This window comes from Somniosus microcephalus, chromosome 14 (genome assembly GCF_052327205.1).
Source record: "Somniosus microcephalus isolate GS21.2 chromosome 14, FLI_Smic_1.0, whole genome shotgun sequence".
Lineage (NCBI taxonomy): Eukaryota > Metazoa > Chordata > Chondrichthyes > Squaliformes > Somniosidae > Somniosus > Somniosus microcephalus.
Window position 1 is genome coordinate 94480300 of NC_141000.1, and position 22378 is coordinate 94502677.

The following is a 22378-nucleotide window of genomic DNA, read 5'->3' on the forward strand; positions in this document are numbered from 1 at the left end:
AGAAAGGCAAATTTCAGTGGGTTAAAAACAGATCTGGCCCAGGTAAATTGGAATCAAAGATTGGCAGGCATTACTGTAATCGAACAATGCCTTTAAAGAGGAAATTAAGAAAGTGAACTCTTTGGGGGAGAGACGGTTATATGCTTAGGCCACACTTCCTTTAGGGAACAGTTGAGGTACATTCCCAAGAGGGGGAAAGGTAGGGTGACTAAAGCTAGAGCTCCCCTGGATGACGAAAGAGATATAGTAAAATGAAGCAGAAAAAGAGCACATATGACAGATGTCGGGTTGAGAATACAAGTGAGAATCAGGCTGAATATAGAAAGTTCAGAGGGGAAGTGAAAAAGAAAATGTGAGGGGGCAAAGAGAGAGTATGAGAATAGATTGGCAGCTAACATAAAAGGGAATTCATAGAAACATAGATGATAGGAGCAGGAGGCCATTCGGCCCCTCGAGCCTGCTCCGCCATTCAATGAGATCATGGCTGATCATCCAAATTCAGTACCCTGTCTTCTATAGGCATATAAATAATAAACGGGTAGTAAGGGAAGTGGTGGGCCGATTAGGGACCAAAAAGGAGACCTACCCATGGAGGCAGAGGGCATGGCTGAGGGACTAACTGAGTACTTTGCATCTGTCGTCACCAAGGAATGATGCTGCCAAAGTCATAAAGGAGGTAGTGGAGATACTGGAGGAAATAAAAATTGATAAAGAGGTACTAGAAAGGCTGTCTGTATTAAAGTTGATGGGTCACCAGGACCAGATGGGATGCTTCCTAGGATGCTGAGGGAAGTTAAGGAGGAAATTGCAGAGGAACTAGCTGTAATCTTCCAATCCTCATTAGATACGGGGATGGTGCCAGAGGACTGGAGAATTGCAAATGTTACACCCTTGTTCAAAAAAAGGGTGTAAGGATAAATCCAGCAACCACGGGCCAGTCAGATTAACCTCAGTAGTGGGGAAGCTTTTAGAAACAATAATCAAGGACAAAATTAACAGTCACTTTGACAAGTGTGGATTAATTAAGGAAAGCCAGCATGGATTTGTTAAAGGCAAATCGTGTTTAACTAACTTGATCGAGTTTTTTGATGAGGTAACAAAGGGTTGATGAGGGCAATGCGGTCGACGGGGTGTACATGGATTTCCAAAGGGCATTTGATAAAGTGCCACATAATAGGCTTGCCGGCAAAGTTAAAGCCCATGGAATAAAAGGGACAGTGGCAGCATGGATATGAAATTGGCTAAGTGACAGGAAACCGCATAGTGGTGAACGGTTGTTTTTCGGACTGGAGGAAGGTATACAGTGGTGTTCACCAGGGGTCAGTACCAGGACCACTGCTTTTCTTGATATATATTAATGACATGGACTTGGGTGTACAGGGCACAATTTCAAAATTTGCAGATGATACAAACCTTGGAAGTATAGTGAACAGTGAGGAGGATAGTGATAGGCTTCAAGAGGACAAAGACAGGTTGGCGAAATGGGCAGACACATGGCAGACGAAATTTAACGCAGAAAAGTGTGAAGTGATACATTTTGGTAGGAAGACCGAGGAGAGGCAATATAAACAAAAGAGTACAATCCTAAAGAGGGTGCATTCACAGAGACACCTGGGGGTATATGTGCAATCATTGAAGGTGGCAGGGCAAGCAAGCAGTTAAAAAAGCATATGGGATCCTGGGCTTCATAAAGTTATGATGAACCTTTATAAAACACTGGTTCGGCCTCAACTGAAGTGTCATGTCCAATTCTGGGCACTGCACTTTAGGAAGGATGTGAAAGCCTTAGAGAGGGTGCGGAAAAGATTTACGAGAATGATTCCAGGGAAGAGGGACTTCAGTTACGTGGATAGACTGGAGAAGCTGGGGTTGTTCTCCTTAGAGCAGAGAAGGTTGAGAGGAGATTTGATAGAGGTGTTCAAAATCATGAGTCTGGACAGACTGTTCTCATTGGTGGAAGGGTCAAGAACCAGAGGACACAGATTTAAGGTGATTGGCAGAGAAACCAAAGGCGACGTGAGGGAAAAAAAATTTATGCAGCGAGTGGTTAGGATCGGGAATGCACTGCCTGAAAGGGTGGTGGAGGCAGATTCAATCATGGCTTTCAAAAAGGGAATTTGATAAGTACCTGAAAGAAAAAAAATTGCAGTGCTACAGGTAAAGGGGGGGGGGGGGGGGGGGGAAGTGGGACTAGCTGAAATGCTCTTGCAGAGAGCCGGCACGGGCTCAACGGGCTGAATGGCCTCCTTCTGTGCTGTAACCATTCTATGATTCAAGACACCTACCCGAAACCTGGTCTTCAGTCAGGCCAAATGATGACATTACATTCTTGTTGATTTCATCTTGATTTTTTAAAGGATCAAAGGCAGACATGCTGGCAGCACTAACAGGAACTGGCTGCTTAATTGTGGAGTCTGGTGCCACAGGCTTTCCATCCCTTCCATCAACTGCATCTGTAACAAAGCACAAAACTAAAAACATGTCTTGGCTACTTATTAAAAATACAGGTACTTAAATATAGCAGGACCATAGCCAGTTTTCCCAACTGCGTTTTAAAAAAAAATGTCCAACCTTATATAAAACTGAGGAAAATCAATAATGGGTTGGTGGGAGGCGGAAAAGAGGGGAGGCACGGACAGGCATTTGAAAAAAGTCGTACGTGCAGAGCTACACACGTGCTACTACTCTTCCGCTGGTATTTCTATGCACTGCTGGGCACTGCCCCACACTTAAACTGAGCATGCAGGCTTTTTTGATATGGTACAATTGCACCATTATCATCAACAGGTTTGCAATTTTATTCCACATAGCAGTGGAAATCTTCTCCCGTGAACTGTTAAACTGGATAACAAAACTCAAAGAGAGCAAAGACTGCAAAAAATTCACTACGTAATGAAGAAAAAAATCATTAACCAACAGTCTCAAAAGTCACAAATGAAAAAATCTGTGGAGAGTTGTGCTAAATCCAGTCCTCCATCCTGAAAAAACCATTTTACTGAGCCACGTGGGAGTTCTGCAAAAAGTTAAACAACAAAACTTCCGGGACCCAAACGTCTTGAAAAATGTCCACAAAAATGCTGGAACATATTCCCAGTGGTAAAACCAGGAGACTGGGTGGGGGTGAGAACTGACACCAAGCAAATGTTGAGTGACTTTAATGGTATTTTCTCAACAATCCCAGTCTAGTATGTTTGAACCAAAATGCAAGCGATCAAAATAAGCTCTGCCTTCCTTGAGAGTGGAGACACCAATAACATGGGCAGTTGAGCCAGTTTCTGGACTGCACCTACTGCTATTCCTCGACACCATCCAGCCCCAACCGCCCCGCCCCCCCCCGAACTTGTTCTTCAGGGAAATTGCTGCTAGTGTTTGTATGTCGGTAGGAGTCTGGAGACTCAGCCTGTGTTTGCAACATGGCCCACGCTGCGCACTATATCTTGCCTGGAGGTCATCAAACTGCAAATTGTCGCAAGAAGTTAGTGCTTTGCTTAATATGATCCACATGATCCGAGGTGACCCTGACAAACGTATGTGCTGGTCTGGCGCCAGTATTATACTGCATATATGCGCTGTTGGATAAATTTAACCAAGTAAGTTAGCTAAAGTGCAATCCCTAAAGGAAGTGTGGCCTAAGCATATAACCGTCCCTCCCCCAAAGGGTTCACTTTCTTAATCTTTCCTTTAGAGTACAGGGAACCATCAGATTACAAAATAATTGGAAACTGGAATAAGCTTTCTGGAATGGCAAAACCTATTAAACTGGAGGACAAGGATAGATCCACAAGTGTACGATAGAGTTCCAGCTTATGAAACGATTTGTCAGGACAAACTGACACATCAGACCCAGCTAGGGTAAATCTTCTCCGAGCTTGAGAGACAAGACACAATGCAAGTTTCACCAGACACGATTCTCTTCTTGATCTGCAGCTTGTGCTTCAAATTCCAAATGGATGCGGAGGTTTTACTGGTAGAACATGGACGGTCAAGCAATGCAAATTTTGGGGCTGCAGGATTACTTTTCAGTGTTTATTATTCCTGGTAAGCCACAAAAGCATTTCTAGTTTATTTATCCATAAACGTGACCTTCCATGACTGGTGCATATAAAATGGTTATAACATTTATAGTGATCTTTTGCAACAGCGAATTAGCAGCAATGAGTAGTAAATTAAAACCAATGTTTACTACATTGCCAAGCTTTGTGTCATCTACAAACTTTGAAATTATGCCCCTTATATCCATGTCCAGGTCATTGATATACATCAAAAAGAGCAGGGGTCCCAATACAGACTTCTGGAGGACACCACTGTATACTTCTCTCCAGACTCCTTAAAAAAAAATGTAACTTTTCTAAAATCCTCAATCCCCATTACAATACGAACAGAAATATTCAATAACCTGTAATTGTATAATGCCCTTAACATAGAAAATCAAGACAAAGGGCTTCACAGGAGCATAATCAGACAAAAATGGATGACAAGGCAAAGGAGATATAAGGTGTAACCAAAATCTTGCTCTAAACAGGTAGGTAGGAAGGTCTTAAAGGAGGAGAGGAAGGGTTTAGGGAGGGAATTGCAGAGCATGGAGCCCCTGCAACTTCCCCCTCCCTTTCCTCTAGCCCACCAAGCACTGCCTGGGGTGGGGTTGGCAGGGGGGGGGGGGGGGGGGGCAGTGACATCTGGTGAATTGTTTCAAAAAGAACACTTCTGGTCACCTTTGTCATTTTGTATCCTTTATTTATACCATCCTTTGATGTCACATTTATTAGTATAGATCAAGTAGATCATATCTGCTTCATATTGTAACCTGTAGCGTTCCTAAGTGGAGCACCAATTATCACGTAAAAATCCAAAGTGCTTTAATGTTTGCACATCAGGACATTGCCCCCTAAATGTTGCGTATTTTCCGAAAAAGACATCCAATCGCCAATTTCAACTTCCAGCACACACAAGAGCGTTTGTGCAATCGTTGGCTTTTCACTTTATTTTGATGGGGGAGATTCAACATTTAAATAAAAACTTAAGTGATTCCCTCTCGTGCTTTATTTTGATTTGTTGTTACCAAGAGTGAACAGTGAATGTCGATGACATCGTGGAACTGACCTGTCTTGGAGTAGTTACTAAACGCATAAAACATTGAGGGAACCAATTTAAAATTATTTGGTATTAACTCCAGCTGCTTCAGAAATCTAGCAGTTTTAATTGCATGCTAATTTACTTCACACAAAGCCAGGCTTGCCTACAATACGTATTCAGCGCAAGCTCTAAAACTGAACAGAAAGATTTCTCCATGCCAGTTTTATTCTTTTTATAAAATTTCAAATGGAACAGATGCTAAATTTAAAAAAAACATGAGAAGTTAGTGATTTTTTTTTTTTTTAAACTACCCAAGTATGTTGCCAGAAACACAGCCTGGGTGGGAAAGAAAGGAAGGCGGTTGCCCTCAAGTTGGTTATTTTGACCAAGGATGATGATGAAACTCCCTCCTTAAACTAAAACTCACACTAAAATAGAAGTATGTTTCAGGCAAGTAAATAAAAAGGGCATATTATAAGGAAAGTTTTGCATGGCTAAAATGTTTAAACACAGTTGATACAGGTTACAGCCATTCATCTCATCTTTGCTCATTCATCCCAGAAGAGCAGTCCCTTCATCAATAGCATCCAGCTATTAACCCATCCCAAGTTTTTTTGCCTCCATTACCCTAACCAATCCATTCCTTATTTGAAGAACTTTCCAGTACCAGTTCTAAATGTTCCTCTTGCTGGGCTTAATCTGCACCCCTTGCCCTACCGACACAGATTCATTTGAAATAGTTGGGCTGATTTTAACCTCACCCCTACCCCCCCCGCGGAAAAGGCACGTGCGGGGGTGGGGGTTAAAGTCCCGCCTGTGGCCGCCCCCACACCCTTCCTGTGCTGTTCCCGCCCCCCATTTATAAGCGACTTGCTTGTGGCTGCATGCCAGACATCCACCCAGGCAAGGGGGATCCTAATTAAAAAAGTTAAACAAGGCTCTCACCAGAGCCCAAATGTCTGGCATCTGTGAATCAGTGGCTGTCGTTGCACCACCAGGTTTTCAATGTCTTCCATGCGTCTTGGTGACCACAAACTGGATACACTAGTAAACACGTGATTTAACTACGGCAGTGAGAATTTAAAGCTCAACTTATACCATGTTGTTTTCAGAATATAGTTCAGCATTCAATTTGTTTTGCAGAATGGTGCCTCGCAGCGACTAGGCATGTTAAGTCTGCTAACACTCTTAAATCACATTCAGTTTCACCCGTTTAGATATTTAGATACCATTCATAGAGCACTTACATCGCGCAGTTTTTATTCCCCAATGTGAAATTCATCTAGCACCATTCCACCCACTTGCTCTCTTTGGAGGTCATTGGCTGCTTTCCACCATTTATTGGTCTCATTTGAGAGCTTCTGATTTGATGTCAGGAATATAAATTAAAAATGGTAGAGGTCACAACACCGATCCCGGAGGCACCACAGACAGCATTGCTCCCCATTCTGACATCACTCCAATACCTAAATGCTGCTTCCCACCCTTGAGTTAATTTCCTGTCCATACCCTCAACTCGCACCCTTTTAAGCTCGAGTAGCAGCCTTTTGTGAGAGCTTTGGTCAAAAGCTTTTAGGGACTCTAGGTACACCACGCTGTAGTATTTTCTACAGCACACTTGCAATGTCAGTTCCTCAAAGTCATAGAGGTTGATCAGAAGTACATTCTTATTTTAAGCAAATTGCTTTTTGGTAACTTAATTATAACTTCAAAAATATTTAAAAGGGGAAAGAGATGAAATTCAGAAAAATTCGATAAAATTAAAGCTTAAAATAAATGCAAAATTACACACGCCGCACATTCCTCTGGTTGCAATACGATGTTTAGGCTGGAAAAATTCACAGCTGTATAGATGTTTTACTCCAGCTGCTTAAAAAAAGACAAATTAAGCAGATTTTACATTTAACAATGCAGCTGGTGAAACCAAAATACATTGGTAAAAGAGCATTGTTCTAAAAGGATGACTACTTCTTCCAAGCTGTAGCAAAAAAAAATCCACTTCCTCAGTTTAATCATGGCAATTTCAGATGACTTTTTATTCCAACAAAAACATTAATACTGCAGAGGCATATTTTTCAAAATGCCTTCTGTCTGAAGGTTTGTTCAGGCCTGGTAAAAGTAACAGTACCGGCTACTGTGATTTGAGGGGAAAAAACCAATTCATTATATATAATCGGCCTCAGTATAGGGCAGAATGTATCCTGAATGCTTACACAGTCTATTAAAAATAAAATCGCAAGCACTGTACCTATAAAACTGTTTACTTGTCAACTTAATTACGCATCTAACGGTTCCGACTTTACTTATTAGCGGGGGTGATGAAGTTAGAACAGCACGCAACAGTGAATGAAGTGGATTGCCAAGTTCTTTTTATGAACCTGGATACCTCCCTGGGCACCAAAATTCTCTCCTTCAACTGTTATTTTACGCAGAATGTTAAAGTAATTATGTACCTATTGTACATCAGGGAATCAGTGTACAAATGTGCAGTAAAACCATGAAATATTTCAGATTTCCATAAAGCATGCATTAATGTACTCAGTGAAAAGCAAATGAACAAATTACTGATTTTACAAAACACATGGATTGTATGTTAAAGACATTGATACAACAGATGTTTAAGAAGAGCACGGAAGCCAGGTCAATAATCCTACGTACCATTTTCAGGGATGTTGGCAGAAAGACCTGGTTCACTGGGTGGTTCCAAGCTATCCAGCAGTCGGTTCACCTTATTCCGAAGTTCTATGAGTTCCCGACGAAGATATTTAACTTGATTGGACTCCAACGGTCGTGGCTGACCATTTACTATTTAAAAAATAAACAAAAATGACTCACTAAATTATCAACAGTAACATACATCAGTTATGACAAAAAAGGATTATCTGGTATAGGCAAACGGCAAAAAGATATATCTGTAGATAGCTTAGATTGTGTGATTTGAACATATGATTATGATGCATCATATAGTAATAAGTCTTTGTGGATCTCAAGATTACCATTTATAAGTATCCATGTGCATTCTTAATGCCAAGGCAGTGGGAGCATGATTAAGTAAAATGTAATTTGCTCTATACAGGAAACTTTGTGCTATCCAGCACCGACGGGACCGAGCTGTTGCCGTTCCCTCAAAACTGCTGGACAAACCAGCGTTAATGTTGAAGCATACGGAGCTTTTCATCTCCGTATCTGACAACAAACACTGTTGCTTAGCAACAGCTTCTAAACAGTCGGCCTGTACCTTGGAAGCGTCTCTCTGAAGCTGTTGCTAAGCTACAGAGACTTTGCAGAGCCTGACTGTTGGAAAAAAAAGCCACGAGAAGAAAAAAAACCTAACAAAATGGCTCCTGATTTTTGCCGGTGGCTCGAGCTTGCCGGACATTTAGCCTCCGGATAACACAAAGTTTCCTGTACTTTGGAACGCCCCTGCAAATATCAACACGCTACCAAAGACTGACAGCTATCCAAAGGGAAACCATTTACCATTGCAGAAAATGCTTCTTTTAAAAAAAGTGACAGAAATAATATGCTAGTGAGTCCACAATTACAGAACATAGAATATGGAACGCTCAAGGCACTGTGCTCGCAGGAGTACGTCCAACCTTAGATGGCCAGAAATCTGATGATCTCGCACCCCCACTATCAGGATCATGGACACCAGTGAAAACTTGCGCTCTACACCAAGGTGACTCAGCTGAACTTTTTATTCCATCATTTCTGACTCAAGAAGAAAATAGCAGTGCATGCATTCTTATTTTTATTTTAAAAATAGTTTATGGGTTACTTTGCTCTTTTTAGGGGCACGCGTAAGAGTTTAGGGAGAAAAACTAAATAATTTCCCTCATTTCTCCACTTTGAAAGCAGGCAACTGAGAGAAATGCAAAATAGTTTTCAATGTCTCTTCCTTTGTTACAGAAGACACGATTGTAGACATTTTCCAAAGAGCAAGAAAGCTGGAATGAGAGATACCAATGATCACTGTAATGCAGGTTATATAATCACATAATTAAGCATCAACAATGTAAACCATCTATCCGAATATAACCCCTTATTGCTCTTAACACAAACCATTCTCAATTGAAAGCTGAGAATGTTGGTTGAGAGATAATGATGGCGAGCATACCAGAAAAGCTCTTGTACATTAAATATCCTATTGCGTTTTATACAACAGCCATACATCGTCCATTATTTTTGACATTTTTAGGAGCAACTTTACCACCTTTTGCCTGCCATCTGAAATCCTGATAGCAAATCAAAATCGACTATTTAAAATGTTGAGCACACACTTTTGTTAGGAAATGTACCACAATCAAATTGGAAAAACAGAACCAAAAATGAAACTTTTCTACCATGGTCCTCAAAGGGCACATGGTTATTTCTAGATGGGAATGATCATTTACTGTAATTATAAAAATTACATTGAAAACAAAACACTTCCCACATGGAATTCTTGGAAGGGATTCATCAGATCAGTCTTAATCCCAAAAAATGCCTTTCGTAGAATTTTTCATATAGGTCAAGGGGCTTTCCACAGGAGAGAATCTAGATAAATTCTCAATTCAAATTGTGCAAAAGGGCTGTAGAATGGAAAATCATAGATGTCTTCGGCCATGCAAAAAAAACTGATATTTACAGAAAAGAACTGATGAAATACTAGGGTTGCAAAATTCTGGGAATTTTTAAAAGAGGAAACTTTCCATGGGAATTTAGAGTTTTTTTGCACTGATGGTTTTTGTCTCTGACCCTTATATTATCTTTGTCGTCAAAATAGACATACTGTTCCATACAAATAAAAACAGGCTTTCAAAACTTTATTTAGGTTATAATTTTGAACTTTATTGAACCCCCACAAAAAAGACCCATCTAAAATAAAATAAAAAGAGTGTCAGCTTATTTAGCCTGTAATTTGTCCTTATTTTGTCCCTTTGAGTCTTCTACTCCTCATTGCTCCTCCTGATTCTCTGACTCTGGCTCTGACGTGTCCATTTCCTCCTCTGTGTCAGTGTCTAGCTGTGTGGTGGACACTTTTGTATCTGGCTCAATAAGTTGTAGGTTCGCCCGGATAGCCACCAGTTTCTCCACTCTCTTGTTAGTCAGCCTGTTGCGCACCTTTGTATGCGTATTCCCAAAAAGTGACCAGTTTCGTTCAGAGGCCGCTGATGAAGGTGGGATTTGGAGTATCACCGATGCAATAGGTGACAGGGCCTCCGATGCACAAAGTCCCTTCCACCAGGTATGTGCACTGATATGCTTGCATGATTCCCATATCCCATCCCCATTCCAAAGACCTTGCTTGGTAGAGAATTTTGCCAGACTTCCCAGAACTTTGCCCACATCCAGATTGAGATGGTGTGAGGGGGTAGCAATCACACTGTAAGCGCTGTTGATCTGTTCTCCAGAAAGTATTGGTCTCCCAACATGCTTTGGGTCCAGCATGTATGCTGCAGCATGAATCGGCTTGACACAAAATTCTTGACGTGTCTGTATGAATTGAACAATTGCCTTCTCCTCTGCTTTGAGCAGCAGGGATGTGGGTAGGGCAATGCTGATTTGTTCTTTTACATCAGTAAAAAGCCTGAGAACATCTGACAAGACAGCGTCATCTCCTTCAATCTGAACAATTGCAGATGCTACTGGTGAGAGTAGTTTAAGGCTGCTAACCACTCTCTCCCAAAACACATCATCCAGCAGTATTTTCTTGATGGTGGTTTCCATATCCCCAGACTGGGATATTGCCATTTCTTGCAGCGACTCCTTACCCTCCAGAAGGCTGTTGTACATTATGACAACACCACCCCATCTAGTGTTGTTGGGCAGCTTCAGTGTGGTGTTCTTGTTCTTTGTCATTTGCTTGGAGTTGTAGGTTGCTGCAACTACCTGTTTTCCCCTGACATACTTAACAACTTGCTTGGCTCTCTTGTACAGTGCTTCCATGGTTCTCAAACCCATGATGTCCTTGAGGAGCAGGTTAAGCCCATGAACTGCGCACCCAATAGACGTAATATGAGGGTAGGCCTCCTCCACTTGAGCCCAAGCAGCCTTCATATTCGCAGCATTGTCAGTAACTACTGCAAAGACCTTTTGTGATCCAAGATCGTTGATGACCGCTTTCAGCTCATCAGCAATGTATGTGCCTGTGTGTCTGTTGTCCTTCGTGTCTGTGCTCTTGAAGAACACTGGGAGAGGAGTGGAGACGATGTAGTTTATGATGCCCTCCCCTCGTACATTTGACCACCCATCTGAGATAACTGCACCACAGTCTGCCATTGCTATCGTTTCTTTGAGCTTTCCTTGGACTCTGTTATACTCAGCCTCCAGCAAATAAGTAGACAAAGCATGTCTGGTGGGAGGACAGTATGCAGGGTGAATAACATTGAAAAATCTCTTCCAGTACACATTGGCTGTGAGCATGAGGGGTGAGCCTGTTGCATATACAGCTCGAGCAAGGCACTCATCTGCATTCTTCTGGCTATGGTTATCCATTGTATCAAAGAACCTTCCAAGTGGGCCAGGAGTTGCTGATGATAAGGAGCCTGATGCTGAATGAGAACCATCATCTGCTTGAATGGAAGCAGAGGAACTCTGGGCTGACTGCTGTGAGCTTTGAGTGAAGTTGTTGCATTTGGATAAATGCTGCTGCATCTTTGTGGCATTCTTTACATATGGATTTCTACAGTGTTTGCACATGTACACAGTCTTTCCATCTTTAATGCCTGGGGTAAAATGCTTCCACACATCCGACGGTAAACGTGGCATTGTTCTATGCAGAGAAATAAAGGGCATTCATCTCTGTGTCGAACTGCGGTCGATCAGCACGATTGCAACAGGGTGAGTACATTTTTGCTGATGCTCCATGTGATGGAAGCATGACCTGTACACACACGACGCTGCATCACCAATAGTGTATTATTTTGTATATTTTAAATTGAAGGACAACCGAGTTCAACAAGTAACTGGTTTATTTGGTATAAAGTCTGATTTACTTACTGCATCATCACAACATCAGCAGAAAACAAAATGACTTCCCTCAGGACCCCTAACCTGGATCTTAAAAAAACTATAGCAGTCTTACAGATGCCTGCAGGCCAATCACAATTCGATATGCAAATATTACAAATAGAGGGAGCTAATCGCTCATCCAACCAATCAGGACACATTTGTTCACAGTCACACACAAAACTTGGAATTATTAAAACAAGCCAAGTAAGAAGATAAACATATATTGATTAAGAAATTCCTTAATAATTAAGATTCCATCTCTGTTAGTAATTTTAAGAGAGGACCTGTGGAAAAAAAAGAAATACAAAAAAAACAATATTATGCTAGCATGTGCTTTTTTGGGCAAAATTCCCAAGCTAAACTTCCCGTGGAAAATTTCCGGAAATTTACCGGAAACTTTCCACCCCTTTGCAACACTATGAAATACCAAGCAATACATACTGTCCACAGCAATATAGTATACGAGCTTATGTGGCATAGTACCCAATTCTCTACTACAAGTTTGAACGCACAAACACATGGTCACTGTGTAATTCATAAGAACATAAGAAGTAGGAGCAGGAGTAGGCCATACGGCCCCTCGGGCCTGCTCCGCCATTCAATAGGATCATGGCTGATCCGAACTTAGACTCACGTCCACTTCCCTGCCCTCTCCCCGTAACCCCTAATTCCCTTGTCTGCTAGGAAACTGTCTGTCTCCGTTTTAAATTTATTTAATGTTGCAGCTTCCGCAGCTCTCTGGGGTAGCAAATTCCATAGATTTACTACCCTCTAAGTGAAGAAGTTTCTCCTCATCTCAGTTTTGAAACGGCAACCCCTTATTCTTAGATTATGCCCCCTAGTTCTAGTCTCACCCATCAGTGGAAACATCCTCACCGCATCCACCCGATCAAGCCCCCTCACAATCTTATATGTTTCGATAAGATCGCCTCTCATTCTTCTGAACTCCAATGAGTAGAGGCCCAACCTACTCAACCTTTCCTCATACGTCAACCCCCTCATCTCCGGAATCAACCAAGTGAACCTTCTCTGAATCGCCTCGAGAGCAAGTATATCTTTTCTTAAATATGGAAACCAAAACTGCACGCAGTATTCCAGGTGTGGCCTCACCAATACCCTGTATAACTGCAGCAAGACTTCCCTGTTTTTATACTCCATCCCCCTTGCAATAAAAGCCAAGATTCCATTGGCCTTCTTGATCACCTGCTGCACCTGCATACTAACTTTTTGTGTTTCATGCACCAGGACCCCCAGATCCCTTTGTACTGTAGCACTTTGCAGTTTCTCTCCATTTAGATAATAACTTGCTCTTTGATTTTTTCTGCCAAAGTGCACAACCTCACACTTTCCAACATTATGTTGCATCTGCTAAATCTCTGCCCACTCACTTAGCCTGTCTATGTCCTTTTGCAGGTTTTTTATGTCCTCCTCACTCACTGCTTTCCCTCCCATCTTTGTATCGTCGGCAAACTTGGATATGTTGCACTCGGTCCCTTCCTCCAAATCGTTAATATAGATTGTAAAGAGTTGGGGTCCCAGCACTGGCCCCTGCGGAACACCACTAGTTACTGATTGCCAGCCCGAGAATGAACCATTTATCCCAACTCTTTGTTTTCTGTTAGATAGCCAATCTTCCACCCATGCCAGTATATTACCCCCAATCCCATGGTTTCTTATCTTGATCGGTAATCTTTTGTGTGGAACCTTGTCAAATGCCTTTTGGAAGTCCAAATACACTACATCCACTGGTTCCCCTTTATCCACCCTGTATGTTACATCCTCAAAGAATTCGAGCAAATTTGTCAAACATGACTTCCCCCTTCATAAAACCATGCTGACTCTGTCCTATTAAATTATGTTTATCCAAATGCTCTGTTACTGTTTCCTTAATAATGGACTCCAACATTTTGCCAACCACAGATGTTAGGCTAACTGGTCTATAGTTTCCAGCTTTTTGTCTACTTCCCTTCTTAAATAAGGGTGTTACATTAGCAGTTTTCCAATCTGCCGGGACCTTTCCAGAGTCCAGGGAGTTCTGGAAAATAATCACCAATGCATCCACAATCCCTACCGCCACTTCTCTCAAGACCCTAGGATGTAGGCTATCAGGTCCGGGGGATTTATCTGCCTTAAGTCCCATTATTTTACGGAGTACCATCTCCTTAGTGATTTTAATTGTGTTTAGCTCCTCCCCCCCCAATTGCCCCCTGTTTGTCCACTGTTGGGATATTTTTAGTGTCCTCTACTGTAAAGACTGATACAAAATATTTGTTCAGCGTCTTTGCCATCTCCATGTTCCCCACCACTAGTTTCCTGGTCCCATCCTCTAAGGGACCAACGTTCACTTTAGCCACCCTTTTTCTTTTTATATAGCTGTAGAAGCTTTTGCTATCTGTTTTTATATTTTTTGCTAGTTTACTTTCATAATCTATCTTCCCTTTCTTAATTAATCTTTTAGTTATTGTTTGCTGGCTTTTAAATGGTTCCCAATCTTCTATCCTCCCACTAGATTTGGCTACTTTATATGCCCTTGTTTTCAGTCGGATACTATCCTTTATTACTTTACTAAGCCACGGATGGCTGTCTTTTCTTTTATTCCCCTTTTCCCTCAGTGGAATATATTTATCTTGAAAGATGTGAAATATCTCCTTGAATGTAGACCACTGCTCTTGTACCATCTTACACTATCATCTGTTTTCCCAGTCCACTTTAGTCAATTCTACTCTCATACCTTCATAGTCTCCTTTATTTAAGCTCAGTACGCTGGTTTGAGATCCAACTCTCTCATCCTCAAACTGAATTTGGAATTCAACCATATTATGGTCACTCATTCCAAGGGGATCCTTTACTAGGACATTTTTTATTAATCCTGTCTCATTACACAGGACCAGATCTAAGATTGCCTGCCCCCTGGTTGGTTCAGTTACATACTGCTCAAGGAACCCGTCCATAATACACTCTATGAACTCTTCCTCAAGGCTGCCATGCCCAATTTGATTAGTCCAGTCAATATGAAAGTTAAAATCCCCCATGATTATAGCTGTTCCCTTATTACAAGCCCCAACTATTTCCTGATTTATACTCCGGCCAGTAGAGTTGCAACTGTTAGGAGGCCTATAGACTACGCCCACTAGTGACTTTTTCCCCTTATTATTCCTCATCTCCACCCAAACTTTTTCACTCTCCTGATCCTTTGACCCAATATCATTTCTGACTATTGCAGTGATTCCATCCTTGATTAACATAGCAACCCCACCTCCCTTTCCTTCCTGTCCGTCCTTCCTAATTGTCAAATACCCTTGTATGTTTAGTTCCCAGTCATGATTATCTTGCAGCCATGTTTCCGTAACGGCCACCAGATCATACCCATGTGTAGTTATTTGTACTGTCAACTCGTCAATTTTGTTACGAATGCTGCATGCATTCAGATAAAGAACTTTCAAATATGTTTTCTGACAATTTATTCCTGCTTTTACCCTCTTTTACTACTTTCCCTTTATCATTATATACATTCTGTCCCTTCCTGACACGCTCTGGTTTTTAATTCCCCCACTGATATCTTGCTCTATTGCCTTCTCCGGTCATTTTTATTTTTCGCTCTCTTAAAACCTCCCCCCCACTAATTAGTTTAAAGCCCTCTCTCCAGCCCTAGTTATTCGATTCGCCAGGACTCTAGTCCCAGCACTGGCCAAGTGAAGTCCATCCCAACGGAACAGCTCTCTCCTGTCCCAGTACTGATGCCAGTGTCCCAGGAAGCAAAACCTATTTCTCCCACACCAGTCTTTGAGCCACACATTTAACTCTCTAATTTTATTTACCCTAGCCAAATTTGCACGTGGCTCAGGTAGTAATCCAGAGATTATTACCCTTGTGGTTCTGCTTTTTAATTTGGCCCCTAGCTGCTCAAACTCCCTCAGCAGAACCTCCTTCCTTGTCCTATCTATGTCATTGGTGCCAACATTGACCACGACAACTGGATCCTCCCCCTCCAAGTTTCTCTCCAGCCCAGAGGAGATGTCCTTAACCCTGGCACCGGGCAGGCAACACAGCCTTCGGGACTCTCGCTCTCGGCTGCAAAGAACACTATCTATCCCCCTAATGATACTATCCCCTACCACTACAACATTTCTTTTATCTCCCCCCACTTGAATGGCCCCCCGCTCCATGGTGCTGTGGCCGGGTTGCTCATCCTCCCCGCAATCCCCGTTCCCATCCTCACAGGGAGTAAGAGCCTCAAACCTGTTGGACAAGAGCAAGGGCTGTGGCTCCTCCAACACTACCTCCTGGATCCCCGTACCTGCCTCACTTCTAGTCACACCATCCTGACCCTGGCCACGGACTACATCTGAATTAATTAATCTAATTAGTGTGAATACCTCGTGATACACAGAGTCCAGGTAACTCTCCCCCTCCCTGATGTGTCTCAGTGTTTGAAGCTCGGACTCCAGCTCTTCAACACGGAGCCGGAATTCCTCGAGCAGCCAACACTTAGTGCAAATGTGATCACCGTGAGCATCAATGGTGTCCACCAGCTCTCACATATTGCAGCAGCAACACATCACCTGATCTCCCATTCTATGTAATTAATTAAATTTATTATTATTCTTAAATACCCTCTGCCCCGATTCTAGATGATGAATATCGCACCTTAGAAACTATAAACCACAGAGTTTAAGCTTAAAAAAGAGAGAAATACTCACCAACCAATCACTTACCCGCTTTCTGGTGACGTCACACTTGGATTACTTTTTACCTCTCTCCTTCTCTCTGAGTTCCAAGATTGGAGATTGGTACGCCTTACCTGGGTCTCTGGAGCCTTTATACAGCCGCTCAGCCTGCGATTCCTGCCGATTCTCGCATTGAGGCCTTACCTGGGTCTCGGGAGCCTTTATACAGCCGCTCAGCCTGCGATTCCCGCCGATTCTCGCATTGAGGCCTTACCTGGGTCTCGGGAGCCTTTATACAGCCGCTCAGCCCGCGATTCCCGCCGATTCTCGCATTGAGGCCTTACCTGGGTCTCGGGAGCCTTTATACAGCCGCTCAGCCCGCGATTCATTCTGACCTGGGAAATCTATAAATTTTAGATTAATTGTAATATATTATTAGTCTTGATTATGCAATTCTGACTAAAATGGGTTATATTGGCCCATGGTACTAACCTGTGAAGGCAACTTAAGAGGGTGGGCCATTAAGAATTTTGCAATGGGAGTCCCTTCCCCTAATTTTGATAGATTACTGGCACATGAAAAGCTTGTCCAGAGAGTTCGGCCTCTAGCACTCTTAACTAGAGAGAGTGAGAAATCTCGTGAAGTAGCAGCTCTTAGAACTGCAGCTTGCAATAAAAGGCAAGTTGTAGTGGTGACAGAAAAGTGAACTAATTGTTCACAATGACACAGCAGAGATTTGGGTAACATTGTTCCCTGTGATGCTGAAGGACTGGAAGTCTTGCTGCACGTGATGCAACAAAGGAGTCTGGTCTTATTTGGGTTTGAAGGCCCCACTCTAAAGCACAGATGCAAGCTGTCGTTGATCAATTCAATGCAGTCACCCATGTCCATTTTACCTGGCTGCAAACAAGGAGGAAGTAATAAAGCAAAAGTATGTTCCTCATTCTTGCATGCATTTCTTGTGGCATCCATCAACACACCAAATTAAATTAGGAATTCCTATACATTTGGGTCATTACCCTGTAAATAAACCATTGCCCTTTTGCACTACACTATTTCACAATGCCAAAGCAGTATTGCACATCTTTCTTATAGGTGGCAGTGGCAGACAAGAAATAGATGCTCAGGCTTTCAACGTGAAGCATATCTTGGCTGTTAAAGAGTTTCTCAATAGAATCAGCAACCATAGATTCAGAAGTTAGCCCTGATCTCCTAACAGCCATTACCTACTATATTTATTCTTCTAAAAATTCAGACATTATGGCCTGCAGAAAAATGAAGGCATTGTGGCTGTTTTCTGGATAACAACTATGGTCTGCACACGGATGCTTCTGTGGTCAGATAACCCCTGTAAAAGTGAATGCAAAAGCTTTGTGCTCATATTGGCCATGTGGTTGACGTAAGGATCTGTGTTGGCCACATGGGTTCCATTTACAATGCCAGGCTGTGAAATTGTATACCCTCTCCATTTTATGCGTCTTTTCCACAGATATAATAACGTGCTGTACACAGGAAAAAAGTGCAGATTGGCTTATCTGGTAGATATCCCACGTGGTGACCTAGAAGGATCCTGCTGCATGGCAACGCAATGCCACAGTGACCAAAACGAGAAATCCCCGGTCCTTGAGATCATTTAAATCAGACTGCAGCAGATCGTGTACTTCACTGAATCTGCAGTGAAGTAAAGGTGATGAAGGCAAGTCTCCTCAGACATATCCTGGTAGCACTTGCATGGTCTGGTAAATGCAGGACCACACATGTGCTTTTATATCTGCAGATGATGTCCCCTCATAAAATAGTCATGTTCATCCAAATCATGCAATAGTCTGAGAATTGACACAGTCAATCCCATCCTCCCAAACTTCTTTAGGTGCCTCGAGTATTGCTGGAGAAATTTGGCATTGCAAATGTAACACAGCCAAATGAAGGACTGCAAAAAAGGTTGCACCAAAGAACCAACAAAACTTTAAATATTCAATACAGAAGCTGAATGCTCAGAGCAAAAATATAGTAATTGAAAAGCAACCTAAAAAACCTTTAAGAACCAAGCCTGACCTGTTCAGCACACATGCCCAGCTTTTAATGGGTAAGACTAACCCTTCGTGAAATTCGGCTTGGGATCTTATTTTAATAATTTGGTCATTTAAATGAGGCCCATGCAAGCCAGGAGCAGGGTCTCCACCTGCTTTCCAAACTTGCCTGGCAGGGCCTGGCAAAATTAGGCTCAATAACTTCTCACTGCAGGATTTTTTGCAGTAAAATGTAGTGTAATTTTAAGCTATGTCACACCACAGGTTTCACCTTTCTGGAGAATTAAACTTTACTTTCTATTATGATGAATGTATTTTTAGGAAATAGACTTTATGGCCTTGCCCGTGGTTTATTTCTACAAAAAATATAAATCGATGGCATGAGTGTGTGTGTGGCATAAGGCGCTAACATAATTTGTCACCCCAAGTCAAGAACAGCTCTAGAAAATGATGTAGACCTACAAGTTATTGGGATAAAACTATGTATCCCAATATTCAGATTGTGAATCTTCACGGTATCGTCAGATACCTAAAGAGCAACCCTCAGTTTAAAACTACTGTACTATTTTTTTTGGTGGGGGGTGGAGAAGGGTTAGGAACATCAGTCTATCTAGTTTCTAACTATAATAGATGTAGTTAACAATACTAAAATATGTACTTAGTTTGACCTTAGGGAAATCTGAGAAATTCTTGGGAAATGGGAATTTCCAATTCACATGCACTCTTGACATAGCAGAATTAGTCATGGGTAAAAGGAAAGTTTGCTTTTGGGAATTGTTGCATTAGAAACATTTTCAGTTTGATCAAAATGAAAATCTAGAAAGCACCATTGCTTGTGTTTCAATGATAGCTGATGGAAGGAGGATTTTTTTTAAAATCTGAGCATAGTTCATGACTAAAATTTCAAATGTTCTCAATCGTAAAAATCAGAATGTTGCAGTACAGAAATGTCTCATTTGGCCCATCAAGATGTACCCATGTATTTCCTCCATGAGCCATCAAGTCCAATTCTCCATGTCTGCTCAATCACAGCACCCTTTAATATTCTTATTTCAAGCAACTATATTGTTCCTTTTTAAAAATCTGCTGCAGAGTATTACGAATTCTAACCACCCACTGTGTAAAAAAGTCCTCTAACCTCATCTTTAATTCCTTTGTGATTATCTTAAATGTGTGCCCTCACATCAAATAGTGGGTACAACTTTTCACTATTTTACTCATTACAAACCTTCATAATCTTGAATACTTCTATTAAATCACCCCTTTACCTTCAAATAAAAAATACACCAACTTCCCAAGTCTCTCTTCATAACTTATAACCCCTCATTCTTGGTAACATCCTAGTGAATCTATGCTGTACCTTTTCCACTGATTTTACATCCTTCCTATATTGTGATGCCCAAAACTCGACAGTGTACTCCAACAAGAGTCTAACTGGGGTCTTATACAAGTCCAACATTATCATTTGGCTTTTGTATTCTATGCCCCCAAATACAGAATTACTGCCTTTAAGGGCTTATTTACTTATGCTGCATCATTACCTTTAATGACCTGTGCACCTTTTTTTCCCTATTTGTCCCGGAGATGTGGGCACCACTGGAAATGCCAGCATTTATTGCCCATACCTAATTGCCCGCGAGAAGGTGGTGGTGAGCTGCCTTCTTGAACTGCTGCACTCCGTGTGGTGAAGGTACTCCCACAGTTCTGTTAGGGAGGGAATTCCAGGATTTTGACCCAGCGACGATGAAGGAACGGCGATATATTTCCAAGTCAGGATGGTGTGCGACTTGGAGGGGTACTTGCAGGCGATAGCTTTGATCTGATCCACTGGGTTGTGGGATCGCTTAGCTCGGTCATGCTGCTTCCGCTGTATACCATGCATGTAGTCCTGTGTTGCAGCTTCCCTAGGTTGGCATCTCATTTTCAGGTACGCCTGGTGCTGCTCCTGGCATGCTCTTCAACACACCAGGGTTGGTCCCCTGGCTTGATGGTAATGGTAGAGAGTGAGGGATATGCCAGGCCATCAGGTTACAGATTGTGGTGGAATACAATTCTGCTGCTGCTGATGGCCCACAGTGCCTCATGGATGCCCAGTCTTGAACTGCTAGATCAGTTTTGAATCTATCCCATTTTGCACAATGGTACAGCCACACAACACGATGGAGGGTGTCCTCATTGTGAAGACGGGACTTCGTCTCCACAAGGACTGTGCAGTGGTTACTCATACCAATGCCATCATGGACAGATGCATCTGCAACGGGTAGATTTGTGAGGATGAGGTCAAGTAGGTTTTTCCCCTCGTGTTGGTTCTCTTACCACCTGCCGCAGGCCCAGTCTGGCAGCTATGTCCTTCAGGACTCGGTCAGTAGTGGTGCTACTCTTGGACATTGAAGCCCCCCCCACCCAGAGTACATTCTGTGCTTTTGCTACCCTCAGTGCTTCTTCCAAGTGGTGTTCAACATGGAGGAGTACTGATTCATCAGCTGAGGGAGGGCGGTAGGTGGTAATCAGCAGGCAATTTCCTTGAACTGAAGGCATGAGACTTCATGGGGTTCTGAGTCAATATTGAGGACTTCCAGCGCCGCTCCCTCCCAACTGTATCCTTCAGCGCTGCACTGCAGCCTAGCTTTATGTGGTCAAGTCCCTGGAGTGGGACTTGAACCCACATCCTTCTGACTCAGAGGCGAGGGTGCTTCCCACTGAGCCACAGCTGACACTCTATTTAAAAATCTTATAATTTAAACTCGGTTTCCCGATCATTAAAAAAAATTATATTTTGGAAGTAATACTGAACTGCATTAGCCACCCATCTGCTCCTCCTCTAGCATAGTATCTGTGGTGGCCTCCATTCTTTCAGAAATCTCATCCCCATTTGCCATAACCCCAATTTGACATCAGCAAATTTCACCATTGCTTCCGCAATTCCCAAGTCCAGAGTAAAGATTGTTTATGTAAACGGTAATGAAAGGCTGTTTTATATTTATAAAAAATGATGGTTAATGGTGGAGGAGATGCTTAATTATATCAATTAAACAGAGTCCCCCACTAAACTATTTGCACCCCACAAGGAACTTTATACAGTACAAACTCTACATGGGAATTGTAGGTTTCAAAAGCTACTTCAAAATTATCTATTTATTCGTAGATCGGTTCAGCATCAAACTGTTAGAATCCTTGGCCTAGAAATTCGGTATAGCCGCGTTTGGGGCGCTAGTCCTGGCGATGCGCAAAGTTTAGCGCCCCCCTCTCCCAGCGTCTCAGTGCCCTTTCCAGATGATTCAGCAGCAGGACGTTCCCCTCCAATGCAGCCCCCATAATAAGTGCCCACAGGAAGGTTCCCCGTTGTCAAGGCTCACCAACAGCACGGTGGCATAGTGGTTAGCACTGTTGCCTCACAGCGCCAGGGACCCGGGTTCGAATCCAGCCTCGGGTGACTGTCTGTGTGGAGTTTGCACATTCTCCCAGTGTTTGCGTGGGTTTCCTCCAGGTGCTCCGGTTTCCTCCCACAGTCCAAAGATGTGCGGGTTAGTTTGATTGGCTATGATAAATTGACCCTTAGTGTTAGGGGGATTAAATACGTGGGGTTACGGGGATAGGGTGGGATATGTGTTG

General features: G+C 42.5%; 1 protein-coding gene across 4 annotated transcripts in view; it reads right to left on the reverse strand.

Moving 5' to 3' along the window:
- The window catches only part of tfg (trafficking from ER to golgi regulator), a 183255-nt gene that overhangs the window by 86597 nt on the left and 74280 nt on the right, over positions 1-22378 (reverse strand). For 3 of the 4 annotated variants that reach the window (XM_086006979.1, XM_086006977.1, XM_086006978.1), the window contains 2 exons: positions 7732-7878; positions 2286-2453 (listed from right to left, as the gene is read on the reverse strand). In XM_086006979.1, coding sequence (XP_085863105.1) covers positions 2286-2453; positions 7732-7878 — 315 coding nt within the window. The remainder of the gene's footprint in view (positions 1-2285; positions 2454-7731; positions 7879-22378) is intronic. The other variant, XM_086006980.1, reaches the window with a different exon arrangement.